At 43.7% G+C, this 24186-nt stretch overlaps 1 protein-coding gene across 5 annotated transcripts in view; it reads left to right on the plus strand.

The window, feature by feature from the left end:
• IDE (insulin degrading enzyme) overlaps positions 1-24186 on the plus strand; it is a 110890-nt gene that overhangs the window by 43799 nt on the left and 42905 nt on the right. For all 5 annotated transcript variants that reach the window (XM_073555863.1, XM_073555864.1, XM_073555862.1 and 2 more), the window contains exons 5-11: positions 6324-6446; positions 11016-11128; positions 11786-11948; positions 13146-13238; positions 18281-18372; positions 19448-19528; positions 20357-20460. In XM_073555863.1, the coding sequence (XP_073411964.1) occupies positions 6324-6446; positions 11016-11128; positions 11786-11948; positions 13146-13238; positions 18281-18372; positions 19448-19528; positions 20357-20460 (769 nt within the window). The remainder of the gene's footprint in view (positions 1-6323; positions 6447-11015; positions 11129-11785; positions 11949-13145; positions 13239-18280; positions 18373-19447; positions 19529-20356; positions 20461-24186) is intronic.

A 24186-nucleotide genomic window follows, 5' to 3' on the forward strand; every position in this document is an offset into this window, starting at 1 on the left:
CTTCCATACCAGGGGTCAGTACCAAAGCGCAGAGTAGATTTGCCCTCGCTTCCATATCGGGGATCCCTTTTAAGAGGGGCCTTGGGTCAGAACTAGAGCGCTGAGTGTATTTTCCCCAACTTCCATACCGGGGATCCTTTTAAGAGAGCCTGGGATGAGAACCAGAGCGCAGAGTGGATTTGCCCTTACTTGCATACCAATGATCCCTTTAATAGCACTCTGGGGTCATGCAAGAGATCCCGTTAAGAGAGCCTGGGGTCAGTACCAGAGCATTTGAAGGCAATTGCCCTGACTCCCATACCGGGGATCCCTTTAAGAAAGGCCTGGGGTCAGAGCCAAAGCGCTGGATGGATTTGCCCTAAATTCCATACCAATAATCCCTTTAAGAGACCCTGGGGTCTTTCTCTCTCTCTCTCTCTCTCTCTCCCCTTTTCCAGAGTTCTCTTCCTTTAAATTTCATACACTGGCTGCTGCGACGGATCCGTCCAAAAACCGGATCCGGTGCATCAGTTTTTTGCAAATCTGCAACGGATCTGTTTTTTCACACTTTGACGGTTTGGTATGAAGGATGTGTGATGGGTATATAGGCACGGGAGGCGGGGATTCATTTCTGTCATGTGCTCTCTGCTCCTTTCTGGGGGGCAGACAATGGCTGGGAGCTTATGTTCCCAGGGATGCTAGATTTCTCCCACCATGTCAGTGTCTGCTGAGGTGTTGTCAAGTGGGAAAACTTGCTTATAGCAACCAATCACAGCTCAGCTTCTTTTAACCAGCTCTGGTGAAATGAGAGATGCTTAGTGATTGGTTGCAAGGAAAACTGTTGCTCATAGCAACCAATCACAGCTCCGCTTCTTTTGAACAGCTCTAGTGAAATGAAAGATGCTTTGTGATTGGTTGGTGATACACATACATACATTTACAGTTTTATATATATATAGATTAAATGTAGAACCTTCCATAATCTAAAAACATAAATTCCAATGCATCAACTTCAAGACATGATTATGTGTAGAGAGAGGTGTGCCAGAAAATATAATCTAATTATCTTGTATAAACAAGACCCAAGGGAAGTTAATAATAAAATATGTATGATATAATATCCCCTAATAAACAATATATACCGTATTTTTCGCTTTATAAGACGCTCCGGATTATAAGACGCACCACAATTTTTGAGGAGAAAAATAAGAAAAAAATATTTTTTAATAAAATGGTGGTGCCTCTTATAATCCTTGCATCTTACTGCTTACCAGGGTTGGTGGCTGCGGTGTAGCGGGGTCCCAGGCTCGCTGCTGGAGGAGGCAGGCGTGGAGTGATGCTGCAGGCCGCATTCAGGGATGAGGGGGGGCTCCGATGTGTGCCGTTGCTGCTGCAGAGTCTTGTGCTGGTGTCAGGTTTCTCCACTTGTCCGGCGGTTGGAGGCCGGTGCTGCGGGTGCCTCCGGTGCGGCGTTGTGTGCCCATCGATGCCCGGGGCTCTGCCGACATTGTTCGACAGACCAGAGCCCCAGCATTTCCTCAGTTCCCTGTATACGTGCGCTGAAGTGCCGGTAAAAAAAAAAAATGGCCGCCGGCGCGTGCGCAGATGGGATCTCGGGACCCAGTTCTCGAGAGATGAGATCTGAAATCTCATCTCTCGAGAGCTGGGTCCCGAGATCCCATCTGCGCACGCGCGGCGGCCATTTTTTTGCAGGCACCACCGCGCGCACACAGGGAACCCAGGGAAAATGGCCGCCGGCGCGTGCGCAGATGGGATCTCAGGACCCAGCTCTCGAGAGATGAGATTTCAAATCTCATCTCTCGAGAACTGGGTCCCGAGATCTCATCTGCGCACGCGCCGGCGGCCATCTTTTTACCGGCACACAGGGAACCGAGGAAATGCCGGGGCTCTGGCCTGTCGCACAATGTTGGCAGAGCCCCGGGCATCGACGGGCACACAACGCGGCACCGGACACACCCGCAGCAGCGGCCAGCAACCGCCGGACGCCCCCGATCACAGCCTAGGTAAGGCATGTCCGCTTTGTAAGACGCACCCCTGTTTTCCCCCCAAATTTTGGGGAAAAAAAGTGCGTCTTACAAAGCGGAAAATACGGTAATTAAATACTGTGAAAACTAGAAATATCTCCCTAATTCTATCCCTAAATTGCTGCAATCCAAATAACACCACAGCAATGCTATCTATGTATTGCGCCTTGGCCAGTTGGACAGTAATGTTGCCCTAATATTTTTGTATATATAAAAGGTGACAATATTATTGCTCCAATCGCAATAAATAAAGGAAAGATAAGTGTTTACAAGACTAATAATGCGATGTCAAAACGGCTGAAAAGACCTGTAAGTGAAGATGGGTAAAAGTGTCATGGTTCATGGGTCTGAACCGTAAGCGTATCACTGCTAAAGGCAGATTCATCAGGGGATCACACTTGCGTGGCATCAGTACAGCAGACACAAAAGTGATTAAGTGACTTGTAATTGCTCTGCAGTGAGATCAGGCTGTCATTACATCTCACACAGGAGTAACCTGCCTGTTCTGCACTAATCCTGTGTGAGGTGTAATGGCAGAGTGAGTACAGTTGGCGCTGAGCACATCCGATATAAGGGTGATTCTGGCACTTTGTGCTTTCATCTCTGGGCTGACAGTGTGGGAGACTGGCAGTACTGCAGAGCTGACAGTGCTCATAATAATTGGAAAGGAGGAGAGCTTATAGAAGGGTTTGTAAGCTGGCACAGCTAAACTCTGCTGCACTGCCCACTCCCTCCTGCACATAGACCGCTTGACCTTATCTGAAAGGCTAGTCCTCTATTCTTTCAAGTCATGCAGATGGCTAGACCAGGAGATCAGAGCTGCTTCACACACTGAGAAATCTGCTCTAGGCAATGAAGTGGACATGTTCTTCTTTTCGGATTGTTGCTCCCAGCTTAGGTCATTGGTCGTTGTCATACAGGGAGACGTACAAGTCCCAAACGAAAACTGTTTGATAACTCCCACTTGGACTTAACTTTTTTTTTTCCTTATTAGATGCCATATACTTTGATTGTTAATATTTCCACAATGGAGAGATACAATTTAATCATTTATACCGCGCTGCAGTTCAGTTCAACAATTTGGTGCAATTGCGTGTACAAAATTCCATCTTTGATGAATCTTTCCTTTTCACAGCAGGCTTTAGGCTGCTCCTACACATTGCAACTTGTGGTGTGACAGCAGCAAAATTGTTGACGGAGCACTGTAATTACCTAAGCAAATATGTACGGCCGCTGAGCTTTTCATGTACAATGCTAATGTGTGGCAATGATGACTATAATAACGCTGGGTGTAACTTATCTATTTGTTCAAGCCTCCCTTCTCATTAATTGCTTCAGAGCTGCTCCCATGTGACGACTGTATTTTGGGTAGCAGATCTGAGACTGGCGCTCTGTGGACATTAAAAAAGAGCCATGTACCAGTGTACCGGCATCGACTATTATTCTTTTTCATGCTTGAAGAAAATAGTGACTTTCCGGCATGAGCATGTATACAGATGACGGTCAGTCACTGATGAGACCACTGGGAGGCTTGGCGTGGGACTGCCCACTGGGAGGCTTGGCGTGGGACTGCCCACTGGGAGGCTTGGCGTGGGACTGCCCACTGGGAGGCTTGGCGTGGGACTGCCCACTGGGAGGCTTGGCGTGGGACTGCCCACTGGGAGGCTTGGTGTGGGACTGCCCACTGGGAGGCTTGGTGGCAAGGCCCACTGTGGACGGCGATCTGCTGCCTGCAGATGACTTATTCAACATGACAGATTCCCTTTTTAAAGCCATGCTTGCAGGAGTGCTTTATATCAGATAGCTACAGGCTTCCTTGGCTATAATGATATTAAAGAGTCTATTCAAACAGACCATTCTTCGCACCGTTTCATGTCTCAGTTTTTAGCCCACATAATGACCTGGCATAACCTTTAGCACATGTACAGATATTCGCTCTGGATTCCTGCGTGCTGCACGGGTCAGGGCTGTGTATTCTGGCTCCCCCCATAGATAACTGTGCAGTGTTAGCGATTATTTCTGGCCGCCCGCCTCTTGTAGTTGCAGGAGTTGTATAAGATGGCAGGCACTGCACCTCTTGGGTGCGGCGTACTATGTTACTCATCAGGTGTTTCTGTCCAGCCCAAATGTCTCCAGGTAACTAGAGGGAGAGAGGATTATAAAATTGCTCCTAATTGTTTATAATCGTTTTCTTCTATGGCTCATACATTGACTCTTCTGCATCGTTTTCTCCCTTTTGCAGCGCAGGGTGTTGGCGATTGTCATTACTGGAGCATGGTAATAGTCATGGCTTGTTGGATAAGTACTGTTACCTGGGTGGGACGACACCATCTCCTCCACTACCCTTTTATATAATAATGCAGTAATTATGTGTATAAGGCCATATTCACAGGACTAACCTGCTGTATGGCGGCACATTGCCAACCTACAGAGCCTTATGTCACTTATCTAAACACCCCATTACCTCTATCCACAGAATGTGATAAATATGATGGCTGGGGCTCAGACCCTCTGATAACAAGGGTCGGGGTCTTAAGTCTGATGCTTGAGTGGATGGTGGTGAGAGACCATCGTTTCAGTGACTGCACGTTCTCAGTCATTGACACTGAAGACTTAGGGTCCCTGTTCTGAGGATCTATGGTGGCTCCTGCAACGGGATCCCCAGCGGTCATTACGTAGCCTGTGGACAGGTGACAAATGTTTATGGGACAGCTGTCTGATGTGTACGGTTGCCGCAAACAGTTGAAACTATGCTTCCAAAAAAGCCCCCCTAACAGCAAAAAAAAAGTTAGTTTTTTTTTTTTAAGCTTTCCTGCCCCCTTTCCATTGTCTGCACGCAGGAAAACAGTTTTCGTCATCACAATTGATCTGACTTCTCAGCCAATATTTAATTCACACTTTCCACCTGCATGCCAATGGTCACGGCGATGATTCTCTCATGCGAGAGAGTCTGCTCGATTATGTCAATGACACTCCGCTCAAACTCTGATCAGTGTGAGTTTCTTGTGATCCAGGGACGTTCATATCACGATGAAAAAAGTTAAGTTCTCCTTCTCCACACCTGTGATATAATAATAATAATAATAATAATAATAATAAATAAATAAAGATTATTATTATTATATCACAGGTGTGGAGAAGGAGAACTTAACTTTTTTCATCTTATCCATTGTTTGTGTCCGCGCAGATCGGACTGCAGTCCAGTGTTTTACACGCACCCGTAGATTTGAATGGGTGCACGTGATTCAATTTACGGCACCACTTGCAACATGATGTTTTTTGTGTTTTTTCATGCCAAATCTTCGTGATAGAAAAAACACAGATATGCACTACCCCATAGAATGACATTGAACTGTGTGCTGGCCGATAAAACATTGGGTAGCGCTCGTCCGAGTTATACGCTTGTGTGAGCAAGCCCTAAAACTGACATTGAAAGGACACCACGGTGCAAAGTGACTCCTGACCCATTCTACTGAATGCCTCTTTATGGCCTCTGTCTGTATCCCATTTTTTTTTTTAATTTAGAGATTATTCACCCCCCCCTCCCCAAACACAAATGTAAGGCTTGGGTCATGTGCCTGTACCAAAGATTTTATATGCGATCAACTGGTCTGAAATTTGGCAACGTCTTCATGTCTCCCGTTTGTTTAGGGCCGCATGGTGGCTCAGTGGTTAGCACTGAACTATATACAGGGTGGTATGGTGGCTCAGTGGTTAGCACTGACCTATATACAGGGTGGTATGGTGGCTCAGTGGTTAGCACTGAACTATATACAGGGTGGTATGGTGGCTCAGTGGTTAGCACTGAACTATATACAGGGTGGTATGGTGGCTCAGTGGTTAGCACTGAACTATATACAGGGTGGTATGGTGGCTCAGTGGTTAGCACTGCTGCTTTGGAGCACTGAGTTGCTAAGGTCAAATCCAACCAAATAAACAATCAGCATTGAGTTTGTATGTTCTCTCCATATTTGTGTGGATTTCCTCCCACACTCGTAAGACTTACTGATAGGGAATCCTAGATTGTGAGCCCCAATGGGGACATGGAGGATGATGTCTGTAAAGCGCTGCAGAGTGTCATGGTGCTATATAAGTAAAAATATATAATGGCTAATGCAAGAAGTGTGTCCTTGCACCGAGAAGAGGTCTGCATCAGAAGAAGGTAACCTGGAGAAGCAGCACGGCGATGGACTAGTAGTAGTTTATTTCCATTCGTGCAGTAGAAGTTGATGCCAAGTCATTTCATTTTTCTTACCCAATACATTATTCACAAGTTTCCATTTCTGTTCTTCCTTTCAGGTAATAAACTTACTCTTGAAACAAGGCCTACAAAAGAAGGACTCGACGTACGACAAGAATTGCTGAAATTCCACTCCACGTTTTATTCTTCTAACCTCATGTCCATTTGTGTGCTTGGAAGAGGTAATAAAGAAATCACATTGATATTTATAAACTTTTTGTGGCTGCATAAAAATGTCAGAATTGGACTGTTCACCTCGTCTTCACTGTTAGCGGTCTCTGAGATTACTTCTTTTATTGGGGGGTGGGAAATACTCAAAAGCAGTGGGAATAAAATGGCAAAAACTGGTCACTCCTGACACCAGAGCTGCTGGATAACAGTTAAAGGGAAACTGACAGCAGCAAGTTGGAGCTGAGATCCTGATTACGACGGTGTCACTTGCTGATCTGCATGCTGTCATTTTGGTGTTTTTATTGAAGTAATAGCACAGACCTGTAAGTGACACATCGTCAAGCAGTCTGTAATGTACAGGCTCAGAGTGTGCACCATGTGTCGGCTGTAATGGCTAGTATCGGAGCTACTGACAAACTAGTTTAGCCCCTTAGATGCCGCAGTGGTCTCTGGCTAGGTAGTTAGTGAAGGGCTTCATCTTTCAACCCATTGAACCACAGCACTCTGTGGATAAACCTTACATGTATAAAATAGGAATAGTGTGACAGGGATTAAAGTGAATAGATATTCATTAGTAATTGATTAAACCCAGAGAGTGATACATTGTCATTAATTTCTAGTGAGTGTCCTTTTAAATTCTAGTTTTTGTATATAATGGGGGAGGCCATCTTCCTGAGCTAATGTTAACAACGTTTAGAGATCGTCTTCTTTACAGCAGCCACTACACAAATGTATAGCCTGATGTACAGCTCTGGTAAAAACTAAGAGACCACTGCACAGTTTTATAAAAATCAGCTTCTCTACATGTCTGTCAGCCATTCTAGTGTCAGTTGAATTCCAACCAGAGTACACCTCATTCTACTTAATGTGCTTCTGATTAGGTGATCACCTGAACCAAATCTTATTTAACGAAGGAATGTATAAAAAACCCTGCTGTGGTGTTCACAATCCTCTTGCAATAGGACAAGCTGGATGGCAAAACAAGTGCTAGTAATATCCCAAAAGTAATAGGAATGAAAATATAACTTTATCCATGCCAAAGGAGTTGGAAAGAAAAGTCCTGAGTGAGGAAAAGAAGGGCTCAATTCTGGCTTTAATAGCAGAGGGATACAGTGAGCGTCATGTTGCCTCCATCCTTAAAGTTTCTAAGACAGCAGTCCATTACAACAAGGTAAAGCAGCAGACATTGGGGACAACAAAGCTACAGACCGGCAGAGGGCGACAACGACTGTCCCCTGACGGGATGACCGTCATCTTATTCGAATGTCACTCAGCAACTGCAGGATGACATCATAGAATCATAGAGTTGGAAGGGACCTCCTGGGCCATCTGGTCCAACCCCCTGCTCAAAGCAGGATTCGCTAAATCATCCCAGTTAGATGTCTGTCCAGCCTCTGTTTGAAGACTTCCATTGAAGGAGAACTCACCACTTCTCGTGGCAGCCTGTTCCACTCATTGATCACTCTAACTGTCAAAAAGTTTTTTCTAATATCTAATCTGTGTCTCCTCCCATTCAGCTTCATCCCATTGCTTCTAGTCTTTCCTTGTGCAAATGAGAATAAAGTTGATCCTTCTACAATGTGACAGCCCTTTAGATATTTGTAGACAGCTATTAAGTCTCCTCTCAGTCTTCTCTTTTGCAAACTAAACATTCCCAAATCCTGCAACCTTTCCTCATAAGACAGGGTTTGCAGACCGGTCACCATTCTGGTCGCTCTTTTCTGAACTTGCTCCAGTTTGTTGATGTCTTTTTTAAAATGTGGTGCCCAAAATTGGACACAATATTCCAGATGAGGTCTGACCAAAGAGGAGTAGAGGGAAATAATTACTTCACGTGATCTAGACTGTATGCTTCTGTTAATACATCCTAGAATTGCATTTGCCTTTTTTGCTGCTGCATCACACTGTTGACTCATATTCAGTCTGTGATCTATTAGTATACCCAAGTCTTTTTCACATGTGCTGTCACTTAGCCCTATTCCTCCCATTCTATATATGCTTTTTTCATTTTTATTGCCCAGATGTAGTACTTTGCATTTCTCCCTGTTAAAAACCATTCTGTTAGTTGCTGCCCAAGTGACCTACGAAAGGAATGGCAAATGGCAGCTGGGGTGAAATGCACGGCAAGAACAGTTCGTAATAGACTCCCAGAGGCAGGGCTCAAATCATGTAAAACTAGAAAAAAGCCTTTCATCAATGAGAGTGCTCAGGAAAAGTGCTTAAGTCATATCACTAAATACAGATCTTTTATAAGGTTATATAATGCACCTTTGTGCTGCCTAAACATGTATTATTGCAATGTATTGGATGCTTACATATTGAAAGTCTGGACTTGAAACAGCCTCCCCACAACCCCTGATGTGCGTTTCGTGTGCTTGCTTTATGAAAGGGGGAATGGTAAAGCGAGCACACGAAACGCGTGTCGAGGGCCGTGGGGAGGCTGTTTCAAGTCCGGACCTACAATGGGTAAGCACCCAACACATTGCAATAATACATGTTTAGGCAGCACATAGGTGCGTTATATAACCTTATATGACCTGTATTTAGTGATATGACTTGAGCACTTTTCCTGAGCACTTTAGTGTGACTGCATTTTTTCCCTGCTCGCCCAAGTCCTATGCTGGATCTCCAGCCTCTCCTCAGTATACCGGCATGTTTCCTCCCTTTCCCTTATTGATTTCTGCATTATGCTTTATTTGACTTTGTTTGAATTTGGTGTTGTTTAATTTATTCTTAAAGGATATTTTTGTATTTTATTACTTGGTGGTCCTTTGCTACTCCTTTTTTTAGTTGTCTATGGTATTATTGGAGTACTCTACTTTTGCAATTTTATGACCAATATATTGGGAGAGCTTAACTTTATCATGCTCTCAGCCTCTTTATATAGAGCGTGCTTTTTGATTATTGTATTTGCTTATAAAAATAAATGTATGTGGCGCATTAATTGGCCACTTCACGAGACCCCACCAGCTCTGTCAAGACTTCACTTTCTTTGATGGGACCCTAAACCTAATAAACATGGCTCTACCGGGCTAAAAGCGTACTAGTTTAAAGGGCAGGTAGAAAGCATGTTTGATATTCTTATAAGGCCCTCCTAGACATTAGACTGTCAGCTGAACCCACAGATAGGCAGGCTCTATGTGTGGGGTCTAGAGAGATGTCAGTCGGGCACTCCTGATTGTGGATTACAGATCGCATTGATCTCCCTGAGATAAGCTCCTGGCCGTGTGTCAGTCGGCGGCTTTCTCATAGACAACACAGGAGCTTTTGGCCGGACGAGCATTCCTGTGAATGAGAGAGATGGCTGCTGGACGAACAATCAACCAAAGCATTGTTCAGCTGAAAGCATGTGTGTGTGGTCAAGCTTAAGTTCCTATCAAAGAAAGATACGCCTTGTCATGGCTGGTGGGCTCTTATGAATTAGCCGATTTATGCGCCAAGTACCTCCTTTTTTTTTTTATATATAAGTATATTCTATGTATCAGTAATGCAGTCCAATGTCATACATTCAATGTTTGCCCATGTTGGTGCTTACAAAGTGCTGCTGTATGCTTTTTGTTTATTGCATCTGTTCACACTTGCTAGTTCTGTTTTGGAGGTTCTGGTCAGTTGTTTGTTTTTGTTTTTCTTCTTTGTAAGCACTAAGATGTATGCAAACATTGTATATATGACATTTTGCCCGAAAAATACTTCTGTTTAAATCACGCAATGTCTATGTAAAAAACAAACAAAAACAATGGGATCCTGTTCTGAAGATGGCAGTATCAGAGGCTGAACTTCAGTCGTCACCAGGGCTGTGCCAGCAGCAATGTGATACTTGCAGCAGCGTTGTGCATCCTTGTATTTGTCGCTGGGATACCTTCTGCATAGCAGCTAACTGGTGCCCTGTTCTTGTTTAGTTGTCTTCTTTTATTTCTACTCTAGCCTAAGGCTAAAATTCATGTCCTGTTCACACTCTTCTTTTTATTCCCCCTTGGTGGTTTTTAAATCTGTTCTAAACATTATTGCGTGTTTTCGTACTTGGAGCCAGTGCACACGTTTCAGACTTGTCCGAAAACCTGAAGGCTTTCCTTATGCCACACCTTGCTAAGTTTTGAACTTGCAGCTTTAAATCTGCAGCATGTCAATTCTTTCTCCATTTTTGCTGCAGATTTCACCAATACTCATGAATGTCGGGAAATTCTGCACCAAAAATGCATATAAAAAAAAATTGCAAAGTGCCCCTATTTTTATGCTGCATTTTTATGCTGCCAAGAGGTGCAGAAAATTCTGCACAAAGTACTTGACTTGTGCACATAGCCGTATAGGTGAAAATGCTATACCTATAAGCATTTTGGGTTTTAACTTCTGGGAGAAAGTGCTAATTTTTGGACAACCTCTTTAAATGCCGGATTACCGCTAAATCTGCATGTAAATTGTGTTTTTGGACGTGACTGTTTCCTTTTTTAAGCTCTTGATTGCATAATTTTGATAACTCTACATTCACCTCTCATCTGTGCAAATCATAAGGTCTGTACAGGTTTTCAGCATCCAGTGATGACAAAGTTTTTTTTTTTTTTTTTTCTTTTTCTCACGCACAGAAACCCTTGATGATTTAACAGAATTGTTGGTGAAATTGTTTGCAGAAGTTGAGAATAAAAATGTCCCAGTACCAGAATTTACAGAAAATCCCTTCCAAAAGCAATATCTGCAGGTACATCCGGATATCACATCATCAAGTAAAAGGGAATGTGTCAGCATGTTTTTACTATGTAATCTGATAGCAACATGATGTAGGTAGGGGCAGCAGAGAACCTGATTCCAGCAATTTGTCATTTATTGGGCTGTGTGTTGCTGTTTCAATGCAATCATTGTTTTATCAACAGGAGATTATCACTAGAGGACTAGGTGTCTTGTGCCTCCTGGTCCATCCATGCACCTACCACTGATTGGCACCTTTTAGTATACAATATGGTGTTGGCGGGGTTACACAGGGCTCACCATTCAGAGCTCTGCTAGATCTGCAGCAGAGAAAACTGTGATTCTATTACAACTCCTGCACACAGTAAACTCTGTGATATATTTCTGGAATCAGGGTCTCTGCCCCTACATCATGCTGGTCTCAGATTCCCTTTAAATTTCAAACCATAAACAATCCAAAACGCCTCTCTTTTGGTGGCTGAACGCAGTCCGAAATCTATATTTTAAAGTTTGCCTTTTTTGCATCTGATTTGGAGATCTGTATCCTCCAGACATATGGTCAGGACTCTGTTCACACTAATAGGAGAAGGCAGACACTCACTTTTGTGAGGATGGGTAACACAATAATTTATGAGCGAAACCTTTTTATATTTTCCTTTTTTTTTTCTAGAAAATGTACAAAATAGTGCCTATTAAAGACATTAGGAATCTATATGTCACGTTCCCAATTCCTGACCTCCAGAAGTACTACAAGTCCAACCCGGGTCATTATCTTGGACACCTTATTGGACATGAAGGTCCTGGAAGTCTTCTCTCTGAACTCAAGTCCAAAGGTAAAGAAAAATAAAAAGGCTCTGTTTTTGTCTAATTCTCACCCACCTTTGCAGTTTGGGCTCAGCGATTCCAGTCTAAGCGGTCAGATAGACAGAAACTATTCATTTTCCTCCTATTTTTAACCCTATACCGACATAAGGCCTACTATTACGTCATATGTCTGGTCCACATTTTTGAGGCTATGTTAGGAACTGAGCTTCATTCCTGGCAGATTTTGCATTTGTCTTTTTATTTTCTTTTTGCTGAATTTTTGAAGTGGAATCTGAGCAATAACTCCAAGGATCCAATTCATCAAGACCGGTGTTTTGTGTTTTTTATGCCACTTTCAATTGGTGGGCGGAGTGGAGCACTTCCGTGCAACTGGCCACAAATCTTACTCCAGTCAGTGACCACCACTGCCCCTTGTCATGAATTTGAGTGGGGGTCTCTACGTGCCATATCGCCCAAGTTCTGCCCAGGTTATTGGAGTTAAGCGAGAATATAATGAAAACACCAAGTCTCAAAACTTTTGCACAACCTTGTAAATGGAATTCTGGCGTAAAAGCTGTTCTAAAACTGGGGTCAAGTTTTTTTGAGGAGGATTTGGAGAGCTTCATCTTAGTTTCTGCTTAAAAAACAAACTCTGTGCGAACATACGCAACGGTAGAGAGCAGCATTGGGCTTCTCCTGCTGCTGGCAAATCTTGGTGTGCACCGTTGCGTGCCATCGTCGCACCCCTCTGACATGATTGCAGTGTGCAGCACATTCAAGTGAATTCTCCCTTTGGCAAGTTCATGCTTTATGCCGGTTTATGGACCACCGCTGAATGCGTGAGGGGCACCTGCGGACGCTCCAACATCTTCAGGAATCTTTCAACAATTTGTGTGTATAGATGAATATAAAACAATGTAATGGCGGCTGCAGAACAGAATAAAACATCAGTGGTTTTGTTTGTTTTTTTTCCCCTTTTTGCAGCCACTATTACATTGTGTCCAGCTCCACATGAAAAGTTCCCTTTTAATAGTTGTGTCCTGCACACAACACTGCAAGTTGAGCAAGTAAAACTATCGGGGTGAATGATGAACCATATCCATTGATGGTGTTGCCCTATGATGCCTCTCTCCTTGATTATTATAGTATTTTTAATTGAGGCTCCCCTCCCTTGGTAAATCTACCCCATGTTGGACACTTCTTGACTCTGTGCTATTCCTTCATAGGCTGGGTAAATACTTTGGTTGGAGGCCAGAAAGAGGGCGCCAAGGGATTCATGTTCTTCATCATCAACGTAGATCTTACGGAAGAAGGCCTGTGTAAGTAATGTGATGATCCAGCAGTGAGCTCTGGGATTTTTTTATTTTTGTTAAAGGAAAAAGTTTCAATAAACGTATACAAATAAATGCGCAACATAAAATATATTGAGGGTATTTGTTTTGTCTGTAGAGCCACTCACATAGTACAGTTTATACACTGCTCTCTACTTACACCTGTCGCATTGGCTCTAGGCATGCTCACTAGTGATGAGCAAACGTGCCCAGATAAGGTGTTATCTGAGCATGCTTGGGTGCTAACCGAGTGTCAGCGGCATACTCGAAAAATATGTTCGAGTGCCCACGGCTGCATGTCTCTCAGCTGTTCGACAGCCACGACACACGCAGGGATGGCCTAACAGTTGCGCTACATGCAGCCGCGGGGACTCGAACATATTTTTTGAGCCCACCGAAGTCACTCGATTAGCACTCGAGCATGCTCAGCTAAAACATTATCCGATCGCGTTAGCTCATCACTAGTGCTCACGTTTCTGTATACATCACCTTGTCATAGTGAGAGACATCAGGTCCAAAATAGGGCTAATATAGCAAAGAATTCTTATTGTGGGACTTCTCTCAATGCCAGAAAACTCAGTTTGTCACAACAGTTAATAATAATAATTTTTATTATTATTATTATTCTTCCATGGCGCTTTAGATGTGAGCATACACACACTTATCCTCTTTTTGCTGCCTATATGTACAATACTCGTACATTTTCCACAAGTTGGTGAACAATATACTTTTTGTAGAACTTTTCCAAAACTGTTTAACCCCTTCCTGACATGTGACGTACTATCCCGTCCACAAGACCTGGGCCCCTATGACCGGGGACTGGATAGTATGTCATAGCGATCAGCAGCGCCCCCGGGGGGGGAGCGCTAACAACCGGCACTAAGTGTCAGTGGCAGTCACGGACCGCCCCCGACACGTTAACCCCTGGCACACTGCGACCAAACATGATCGCAGTGTACCGGAGGATCTGGGAAGCATCGGCAAGGAGGGGGCTCCCTCCGTGCTTCCCTGAGACCCCCGCAGCAGCGCAATGTGCAGCGCTGCTGCGGAGGTCCCCTTCCATGCAGGTCCCCGGATCCAATATGGCGGAGGGGGCCTGCAGAGAGGCGGCTTCGTCACTGCCTGCAAAGTGCAGCCATGAGGAAGCCTTCAGCGCTGCCTGTGTGCGATCACTGATCTGTCACAGCGATCTGTGATGTGTCAGATCAGCGATCTCACACATGACAGTGATGTCCCCCCTGGAACAGTGTAAGGCTAGTTTCACACTAGCGCTTTTGAGCACAGCGACGGCCTGCGCACGGCCGCCGCTAATCCCCGCCCCCTGCCGCGCCTCCGCCGGTAGCTCCGTCTACCGGCGCATGACGCTGCATGCGTCCTGCGTCCCCTATCTTTATCACTGGGGGCGCAGGCCGTGCGCAGCATGCGTTTGGCTGCGCATGCGCCTTTTTGACGGTGCGCCGGCGCAACCAAACTGCAGCAGGTTGCTTTTAGCGCAGGTCGGCGCACCGTCAAAAGGACCCATGCGCCGCCAAACGCATACTGCGCACGACCTGCGCCCCCAGTGATAAAGATAGGGGACGCATGCAGTGTCATGCGCCGGTAGGCGGAGCTACCGGCGGAGGCATGGCAGGGGGCGGGGCTTAGCGGTGGCCGTGCACAGGCCGTCGCTGCGCTCAAAAGCGCTAGTGTGAAACTAGCCTGATAAAGTTAAAAAAAAGTGTAAAAATAATTTATAAAAAATAGCTAAATAAATTTAAAAAAAAAAAACCCCTAATAAATTCATTTTTTGGAAATAGAAAAAAAAAACAATAAAAGTACACATTTAGTATTGCCGCGTCCGTAACGACCCGTCCTATAAAACTGTCCCATTAGTTAACCCCTTTAGCGAACCCCTTAAAAAATAAAATTAAAAAACAAAGCAAAAAACAATGCTTTATTATCATACCGCCGAACAAAAAGTGCGATAACGGATAGACGGATATAAATATCCATGGTACCGCTGAAAACGTCATCTTATCCCACAAAAAACGAGCCACCACACAGCATCATCAGCGAAAAAATAAAAAAGTTATAGCTGTCAGAATAAAGCTATGCAAAAATATTTTTTTATATAAAATTGTTTTCATTGCATAAAAGCGCCAAAACATTTAAAAAAATGATATAAATGAGGTATCGCTGTAACTGTACTGACCCGAAGAATAAAACAGCTTTATCAATTTTACTGCACGTGGAACGGTGTAAACGCACCACCCAAAAGAAATTCTTGAAACGCTGGTTTTTGTTCACTCTACGTCCCAAAAATCGGAATAAAAAGCGATCAAAAGATGTCACGTGCCCGAACATGTACCAATAAAAACGTCAACTCGTCCCGCAAAAAATAAGACCTCACATGACTCTGTGGGTCAAAATATGGAAAAATTATAGCTCTCAATATGTGGTGATGCACATACTAGTTTAACAATAAAAAGCGTCTTTTAGCGTGTGACAGCTGCTAAAAATAAAAACCGCCATAAATAGTAACTCAAACCCCCCGTCATCAAGCCCTTAGTTAGGGAAAAATAATAAAATTAAAAAAAAGTATTTATTTCCATTTTCCTGTTAGGGTTAGGGCTAGGGTTAGGGCTGAGATTAGGGTTAGGGGTGTGTTGGGGTTAGGGTTGGAGTTAGAATTGGGGGGGGTTTCCACTGTTTAGGCACATAAGGGGTGTGCACACGCAGATTCTGCTGCGGATCCGCAGCGGTTTTGGTCCTGCGAATCCGCAGCAGTTTTTGCTGCGGTGTACAGTACCATTCTGTCCTATGGAAATCTAAAACCGCAGTGCAGACGGTGCGTATTTGCTGCGGTGTCAAGTCCGCAGAAAGAATTGACATGTCAATTCTTTCTACGGATTCCGCTGTGGTTTGCCACCTGCTCCATTGTAGAGGTGACAAACCGCAGGCTAATCCGCAGATAAACCACCCTTAGGAAAATAAAAAAGTTTCATGGGGGGGTCTAGTTTCGAAAATTGGGTCACTTGTGGGGGTTTTCCACAGTTTAGGCGCATCAGAGGCTCTCCAAACGTGACATGACACCCGCAGACCATTCCATCAAAATCTGCATTCCAAATCGTCACTACTTCCCTTCCAAGCCCCGACGTGTGCCCATGCAGTAGTTTTCTCCCACATATGGGGTATCGGCGTACTCAGGACAAATTGGACAACAACTTTTGAGGTCCGGTTTCTCCTGTTACCCTTGGCAAAATAAAATAATGGGGACTAAAAGATCATGTTTGTGAAAAAAAATATGATTTTCTTATTTTCACGCCCGGGCGTCATAAACTTCTCTGAAGCACTGGGGGGTTCAAAGAGCTCACCACACATCTAGATATATTCCTTGGGGGGTCCAGTTTCCAAAATGGGGTCACTTGTGGGGAGTTTCCACTGTTTAGGCACATCAGGGGCTTTCCAAACGCGGCATGGCGTCCGATCCGAATTCCAGCCAAAAAAGTCAAATGGCGCTGCTTCCCTTCCGAGCTCTGCCATGCGCCCAAATAGTGGTTTACCCCCACATATGGGGTATCAGCGTACTCAGGACAAACTGCACAATAACTTTTGGGGTCATGTTACCCTTGGCAAAATAAACATTGGGGGTGAAAAGATCATTTTTGTGGAAAAAATATGATTTTTTATTTTTACGGCTGTACGTTATAAACTTCTGTGAAGCCCTGGGAGGTTCAAAGTTCTCACCACACATCTAGATAAGTTCCTTGGGGGGTCTAGTTTCCAAAATGGGGTCACTTGTGGGGGGTTTCCACTGTTTAGGCACATCAGGGGCTCTCCAAATGTGACATGGCGTCCGATCTGAATTTCAGCCAATTTTGCATTGAAAAAGTCAAATTGCGCTCCTTCCCTTCTGAGCTCTGCCATGCGCCGAAACAGTGGTTCCCCCCACATATCAGGTATCGGCGTACTCAGGACAAATTGCACAATAACTTTTCCAGTCCAATTTCTCCTGTTACCCTTGGTAAAATAAAAAAAAATTGGACAAGAAGTAATTTTTTATGAAAAAAAGTTAAATGTTCATTTTTTTTAAAACATTCAAAAAATAACTGTGAAACACCTGAAGGGTTAATAAACTTCTTGAATGTGGTTTTGAGCACCTTAAGGGGTGCACTTTTTAGAATGGTGTCACTTTTGGGTATTTTCTATCATATAGACCCCTCAAAGTGGCTTCAAATGTGATGTGGTCCGTAAAAATAAAATGGTGGTGTAAAAATGAGAAATCGCTGGTCAACTTTTAACCCTTATAACTTCCTAACAAAAAAAAATTTTGGTTCCAAAATTGTGCTGATGTAAAGTAAACATGTGGGAAATGTTATTTATTAAGTTTTTTGTGTGCCGTATCTCTGTGATATAAGGGCATAAAAATTCAAAGTTGGAAAATTGCGAAATTTTTCGCCAAATTTCCGTTTTTTTCACAAATAAACGCAAGTTATATGAATGAAATTTTACCACTAACATGAAGTACAATATGTCACGAGAAAAGAATGTCAGAATCACCGGGATCCATGGAAGCTTTCCAGAGTTATTACCTCATAAAGGGGCAGTGGTCAGAATTGTAAAAATTGGCCCGGTCATGAATGTGCAAACCACCCTTGGGTGTAAAGGGGTTAAAATGCAGTTTTCACTCAAAATTTAGTTTTATATGTGTGGGTGACTTCTGTAGCACGTGTATGGAATTCTACATACCTGGTTCGTGTGTATGAACAAGGCACAGACCTTTCTGCATAGTCTGTCTATGAGTATACCCAATTCCTGCTCCCAGCTTAGGTTTCATCCTTTTCTGCTTTTACTTAACAGCAATACAAGTGAAGGTGAAATTGAGGTCCGCATTAGTGTGAAGAGCAGAGCGCGTGATCCTGTAATTAGGGATATCTTCATTATTTAATGCATTTTGTTGCTTTCTATGTTTGAAAGAACAGAGGTTGCATCTCCTAGAGTATGTGTGTATACCTGCATTACCATAGTAATATTGTTTTCTCTCCATCTAGTGCATGTGGATGATATCATTTTCCACATGTTTCAGTACATCCAAAAACTCCGAACAGAAGGCCCTCAAGAATGGGTTTTCCAGGAATGTAAGGTGAGTGTCCTCCAATGACATTATTTACCTACCTTTACCCCAGTATCATAGAATCGTAGAGTTGGAAGGGACCTCCTGGGCCATCTGGTCCAACCCCCTGCTCAAAGCAGAATTCGCTAAATCATCCCAGTCAGATGTCTGTCCAGCCTCTGTTTGAAGACTTCCATTGAAGGAGAACTCACAACTTCTCTTGGCAGCCTGTTCCACGCATTGATCACTCTAACTGTCAAAAAGTTTTTTCTAATATCTAATCTGTGTCTCCTCCCATTCAGTTTCATCCCATTGCTTCTAGTCTTTCCTTGTGCAAATGAGAATAACGATGATCCTTCTACAATGTGACAGCCCTTTAGATATTTGTAGACAGCTATTAAGTCTCCTCTCAGTCTTCTCTTTTGCAAACTAAACATTCCCAAATCCTGCAACCTTTCCTCATAAGACAGGGTTTGCAGACCGGTCACCATTCTGGTCGCTCTTTTCTGAACTCGCTCCAGTTTGTCGATGTCTTTTTTTAAAATGTGGTGCCCAAAACTGGACACAATATTCCAGGTTTTATTTGCATTCTGAATTTCAGTTTTTGGACTTGGAGCACAATGAAGACGACTGGGCCCCTATTGTGGGGGATTACTTGCATAGTAATTAGGCTTTCATTCTGAAAAACTTTTTCAATGGGGGTCTTATGGCACCTTTAATAGTACACGGCTGCATATGGTGGGGGGGGGGCCTTAGCGCTTGTCAGATGTGACCGGTGTTGCCATTTACTGGTCAGTCTCATGAAATGCAGTGATGGACTCACAATTGAGGCCACTGATTGGCAACTGCTGCTGTTTTACCCTTAAAGGCGTTGTCCGGGATTGTCATATTAATCACTTATTTGGAGGATAGGTTATCAATTTTTGGATCAGTGGGTGTTTGACCACCATGCACCCCCACAGATCACCAGTTATCTGCCCTGGCAGCATCCAGCTGTAAACAGGGTGCAATATGGCTGAAAGTCACGGCGATTGAAGCTAAATTACATGTATAGCATATTAGTCTGATGGATTTTATGCTTTTATAATATTTTATTTTTCTTTAGGACTTAAATGCTGTCGCCTTTCGATTTAAGGATAAAGAGCGTCCACGTGGCTACACGTCTAAAGTGTCCGGACTCGTACAGGTACGTTGCAGAGGCCTTTTTATTGCACATGGCTGTTGACAGAAAAGTAAAAAAAAAAATCATGGCTCTTGCAGTAAGAGGGGGAAAAAACAAAAGCACCATAAAAAAAAACAGATTCTCCTGTTGGGGAAGGAGTTAATAGAAGCCGTTATGCTTGGTGCTACTGCTCATTGGCTCTTACAGAGAATTTGACATCAGAGAATGTCTTATTGTTTAAATCGGATTTTGTTGTGTTTTGTTTTCTCCATATTATAAGCTTTGCCTTGCAATATTCAATGTGACCACTGGGGCTTGCAGGATTTTTTTTTCTTTCTTTTTTTTACTCCACAAAGCACTTTTTGGGCAGTTTGAGTTGACCCACCTGAAAACTTTGCGTGCAAGTATTCATATACCTCTGAATACAGGCTGCCATCAATAGCTGTCTGCATGCCGATTAAAGAGTCCCTGCAGTTGCCTTGAAAATTGTTTATTACAACCAATGCACTGCCTATTGACTTCCATTTAATAAAAGCCTGTATTCTAGAATACCATATATATTATGTAATTGGGCAGTCGCTGTACATGCAATTCCCCAACTACACATTTACGAGCTCGAGCACTTAAACTTGGTTCTGAGAAAACTGTGAGAACTCCTTGTGAAGTTTCTGATCTCCTGGTCCAGTAGGTCTTCTCACTTCCCTCTCTGGGGATCTTTCGCAGGTAGAACAGACTAAACTTACAGCCCTGGGATTGATCTCGTACAGCTCGCTGCATGTTATTTCTCATTTAAATCCAAATATATTTTGTGAATATCACTTGGGTATTGACTTTCTTTTCTCTCTTTCTCAGTATTACCCTCTAGAAGAAGTCTTGGCTGCTGAGTATTTACTTGAAGAATTCAGGCCTGACTTAATACAAATGGTGCTTGATAAACTCAGGCCAGAGAATGTCAGGTGAGTTTGCTGGGAGACCATGTCTAACTAGTGATGAGGGGTTAACCAAGAGACTTTGGCGTGCTCGAAAAATATGTTAGTCCCCGCGGCTTCATGTCTTGCAGCTGTTCGACAGCCACGGGGACTCCAAACACATTATTCAAGCATGCTGAAGTCGCTCGGCTAACACCTTATCCAAGCACATTTGCTCATCACTTTGTCCAACACCTAAAGAGTCCTGACCTGACACAACCTTGCGTAGTCTGTACTCGGGTCAGCTTTATCAATCTGCCAACTTATTGGAACACTGAAGAAGCGTATTTTGGTATTTTGCTGTCTATTTAAAAGGGCTATAATGCTGTCTTTGTGTGTTTTTTAATTTTTTGCAAAACTTGTGATTTGTCTTATTAAAAAAAAAGGAGATATCCGACACAGGATGCACTGATTTCACTTCTTTAAAGACAATGGAATCTCCAAGTTATAAATGCATTTCATGGATGAACAAAAAAAAAATAGCCCAAGAATTTGTTGCTTTTATAAGAAATAGCAGTATTTATTTAATCAAGGGTGATTACTAGTCCTCCCTAATACCTGTGATCAGAGCACATCTTAATCCAAATATTCACTGTATGGACATAAGTATTGGGAAGCCCACACTTTACACCTACAGGGGCTCTTATGACATTAATTTGGAGTTTGTCCCTTTTACAGCTAAAACATTTCCTCTCTTCTTGGAGGTTTTCTACAACATTTTGGAGGTGTAAGTAGGATTTTTTTTTTGCCATTCATCCAGATGAGCATTTGTTAACTCAGATACTGATGTTGGAAGAGAGGGCGAGGCTCACCATCTCCATTTAGTCCATACCAGTGGTGTTTTGAGCTCTCAAGCTCTTTCACACCAAACTTCTCTCCCCAACCATGTGTTTATGGGTTTTGTCTACTGGGCACAGTCATGAGAAACAGAAAAAGGGCCTTCCCTCAAGCTACTACTTCCAGAAAGTTAGAATTTACAGTTGTCCTAAATGAAGCAATAAGTTTGGAAAGAAGGGTCTGGCGCCGACCCACTGAAAAACAAGCCCATAGCATTATCCCTCCTCTACCACAAACATTCATCAATCAGACTGGAGCGGTGAAAATGTGTTCTTTGGAGTGATGGATCACCCTCCTCGATCTGGCAGAGTCCAGGGTCAGTGTGCTTTACACCTCTCCATCCGACGTGAGGCAGTGTGCTTGGTGATGTAAGACTTGCCTGCAGCTTTGTGCGCTATTAAACATCACGCCATGAAGATCTTGGTACACAGTTATTGGGCTGATATTAGATCAGAGCATTGATGACTTTTCTGCTCCTCACCTGTGACCCCCCACACACACACACACACCCTGTGTAGCTTTACGTGCGCTCCACTTTGTGGCCGATTTGCTGTGATTCCTTCCACTTTTCACAACTATGACTTGCAGGTGATGGTGGAATATTTTGCAGGGGGGAAACACGTCCTGAATAGACTTGGCTCTTGTTACAGGACTGCACTGGTATCAGAATGGCTCGTTCTAAAGAGCTCACTATCACAATTGTAGCCGGACGGCATGGCGAGAGGAGATCCCGCGGGGGCAGGGGACTGACTGAAGGCCCTGCAGTCAGTGATTGACATGGCCTCAGAGTTGTGTCTGTATGTATTGCAGTCTGTTGGTTCTCTCCTTCAGGGTTTCCCCGGATTATCATATTTTTCCGCACGCTAAGTAGCACAATCTATAATGTATTCCCTTTTGGTCTCAAAAATGTATTTCTGCACTTTTAAAAAGTGTGTTTTACACCATATAACAAGGACATTTGGAATTTGTTCTGTTTGCTTTTTTTTCTTGTCATTGTAACAGAAGGGCCGTGTAGAGATTACATGAGGATGTTCTACGCCACAACCTTTTTCTACCCTTTCTGCAGATTTGTGTTTAGTAAGCAGAGAACATGAGCTGAACCCCCCCCCCCCATACTAAGTGCCCATATGCTGTGATATTTCAGTCCTGCACCATAAAATGTGAGTTTTATGCTCTCCCCTCTGCCGCGATCAAGCACAGGCTTGTTTACGACTGCAGAAAAGCCGCCCTGGAGACAGAAGGAGCGCCATTATCTGTAGCGTAATCCTGGATGGGACTCTGCCTGCCATCTGTAGGGGCACAGCCAGCATGCTGATCAGACGCTGCTGCAGACCCTGCGGGGAAGGGTCTCTCGCACACTTGCTTTTTCCCATCTTCTGTTGCGCCCTTAACCTTGTTGCCTTTGTGGATTGATGTAGAAAGGACTTGTAGCTCCCAACATTAGCACTGATCCTGCACTTTTAGAGTTGATATAAGCGTGGTGTCTGAATGACCAAGTTGATGTGACTGCTGGCGGAGCGGATGGATGGGAGTTATGCACAAATGCAGATTTTATTTTGGAAAAGGTGTGTGGGATTTGTAGAATGACCTCCTCTTTGCTTGTTACTTTAATCGTCTGCAGCCGTTCCGTCCAGTGAGGAGTCACACACACAACCTGTCCACATGCAGCGCAATGCACCGCTGTACCACTAGCAGTAGTCCTAGCAAAGACATCCTCCATGGTCAAGCATTAGAAGATGCTCTGTCATTCATTACCCTACAGCCTATGACAGTAAGCGGCCACTGGGTGTTCTTCGTTCAGTGAAGTGTCCTAAGTTATCTGTGACATCTCCTGGAAAGGATGTTATACAATGCAGGAGATATCATTCAAGATTATGGGGTGGAGAGGGGGTGGTTGTCATCAATTGTTCCCGACACTTTGCTGAAGAATAGGCGCCCATTGGATACTTCAGAATTCACGATCATACAGCAGGTGACTAGATAAAAGATTATTTACCTAGCAGTGGTATACAGTGCACCGTACAGCCACTATGGAGCCTGGCTCCAGTGCTTCCCACCCATCCTCATACCTTCTACCCTATCTACGTCCTGGATGCAGATGGACCAAGGAGCCACCAGCTCCACGCACCATGACATCCCTACATGGTGCCTGCTGTGCGGAGCTTCCAGGACATGCTGTAGAGATTAGAATGGGGAGAGGTGAGGGCAGCTCTTCTTTTTTTTTTTTTTTTTTCTTTTTTCATCGTACGGGAATATACTATGTGTAAGGGGATATGGGGAGCTTTTGATGACAAGTCGGATTTGCAGATAGAAAGGCAGCGGAATGCTGTGGGGGCAATTAGGTTGTGTTGTGGGACTTTACAGGGAACCTGTCGGCACAAAAGTGCAGTCCAGTCTGGAGCAGATTGATATGTAATTTTGTGAGAAATTTAATGATCTGCTCTTTCCAGGTTTTTTAGTCCAGTGGGTGGTCCGATCAGTGACTGACGGCGATTCCTGTATGCACTCTTAGGTTTACTTGTATATCAGTCATTGATAGACTGCCCACTGAGCCGAAAATCCCGGAAAGAGCAGAAGATTAAATGACAAGCAGTTATGTATCCGTGCCCTCCCACTGCTGTAGATCACTAAGCCTACAGATTGGACTGCATTTTTGTGGTGACTGGTTTCCTTTTAAGGACCTCAAAGCAGCAAATCAGATAAGATAACTGGTATTATTATTTTATTTTTTTTTTTTATAGTAGTAGGTTTTTCAATTATTTTTTTTTCTACCTTTCTTGTGGGCAAACTATAGAAGCTTTTAGAATACAATAGTAAAGGCTATCATTTGTTTTTTGTTTGTTTTTTTTTCCTTGCAATTTTGTGCTGATAAAGATC

Source organism: Dendrobates tinctorius, unplaced genomic scaffold (assembly GCF_039654945.1).
Source record: "Dendrobates tinctorius isolate UK_male_01 unplaced genomic scaffold, ASM3965494v1 ptg000230l, whole genome shotgun sequence".
Lineage (NCBI taxonomy): Eukaryota > Metazoa > Chordata > Amphibia > Anura > Dendrobatidae > Dendrobates > Dendrobates tinctorius.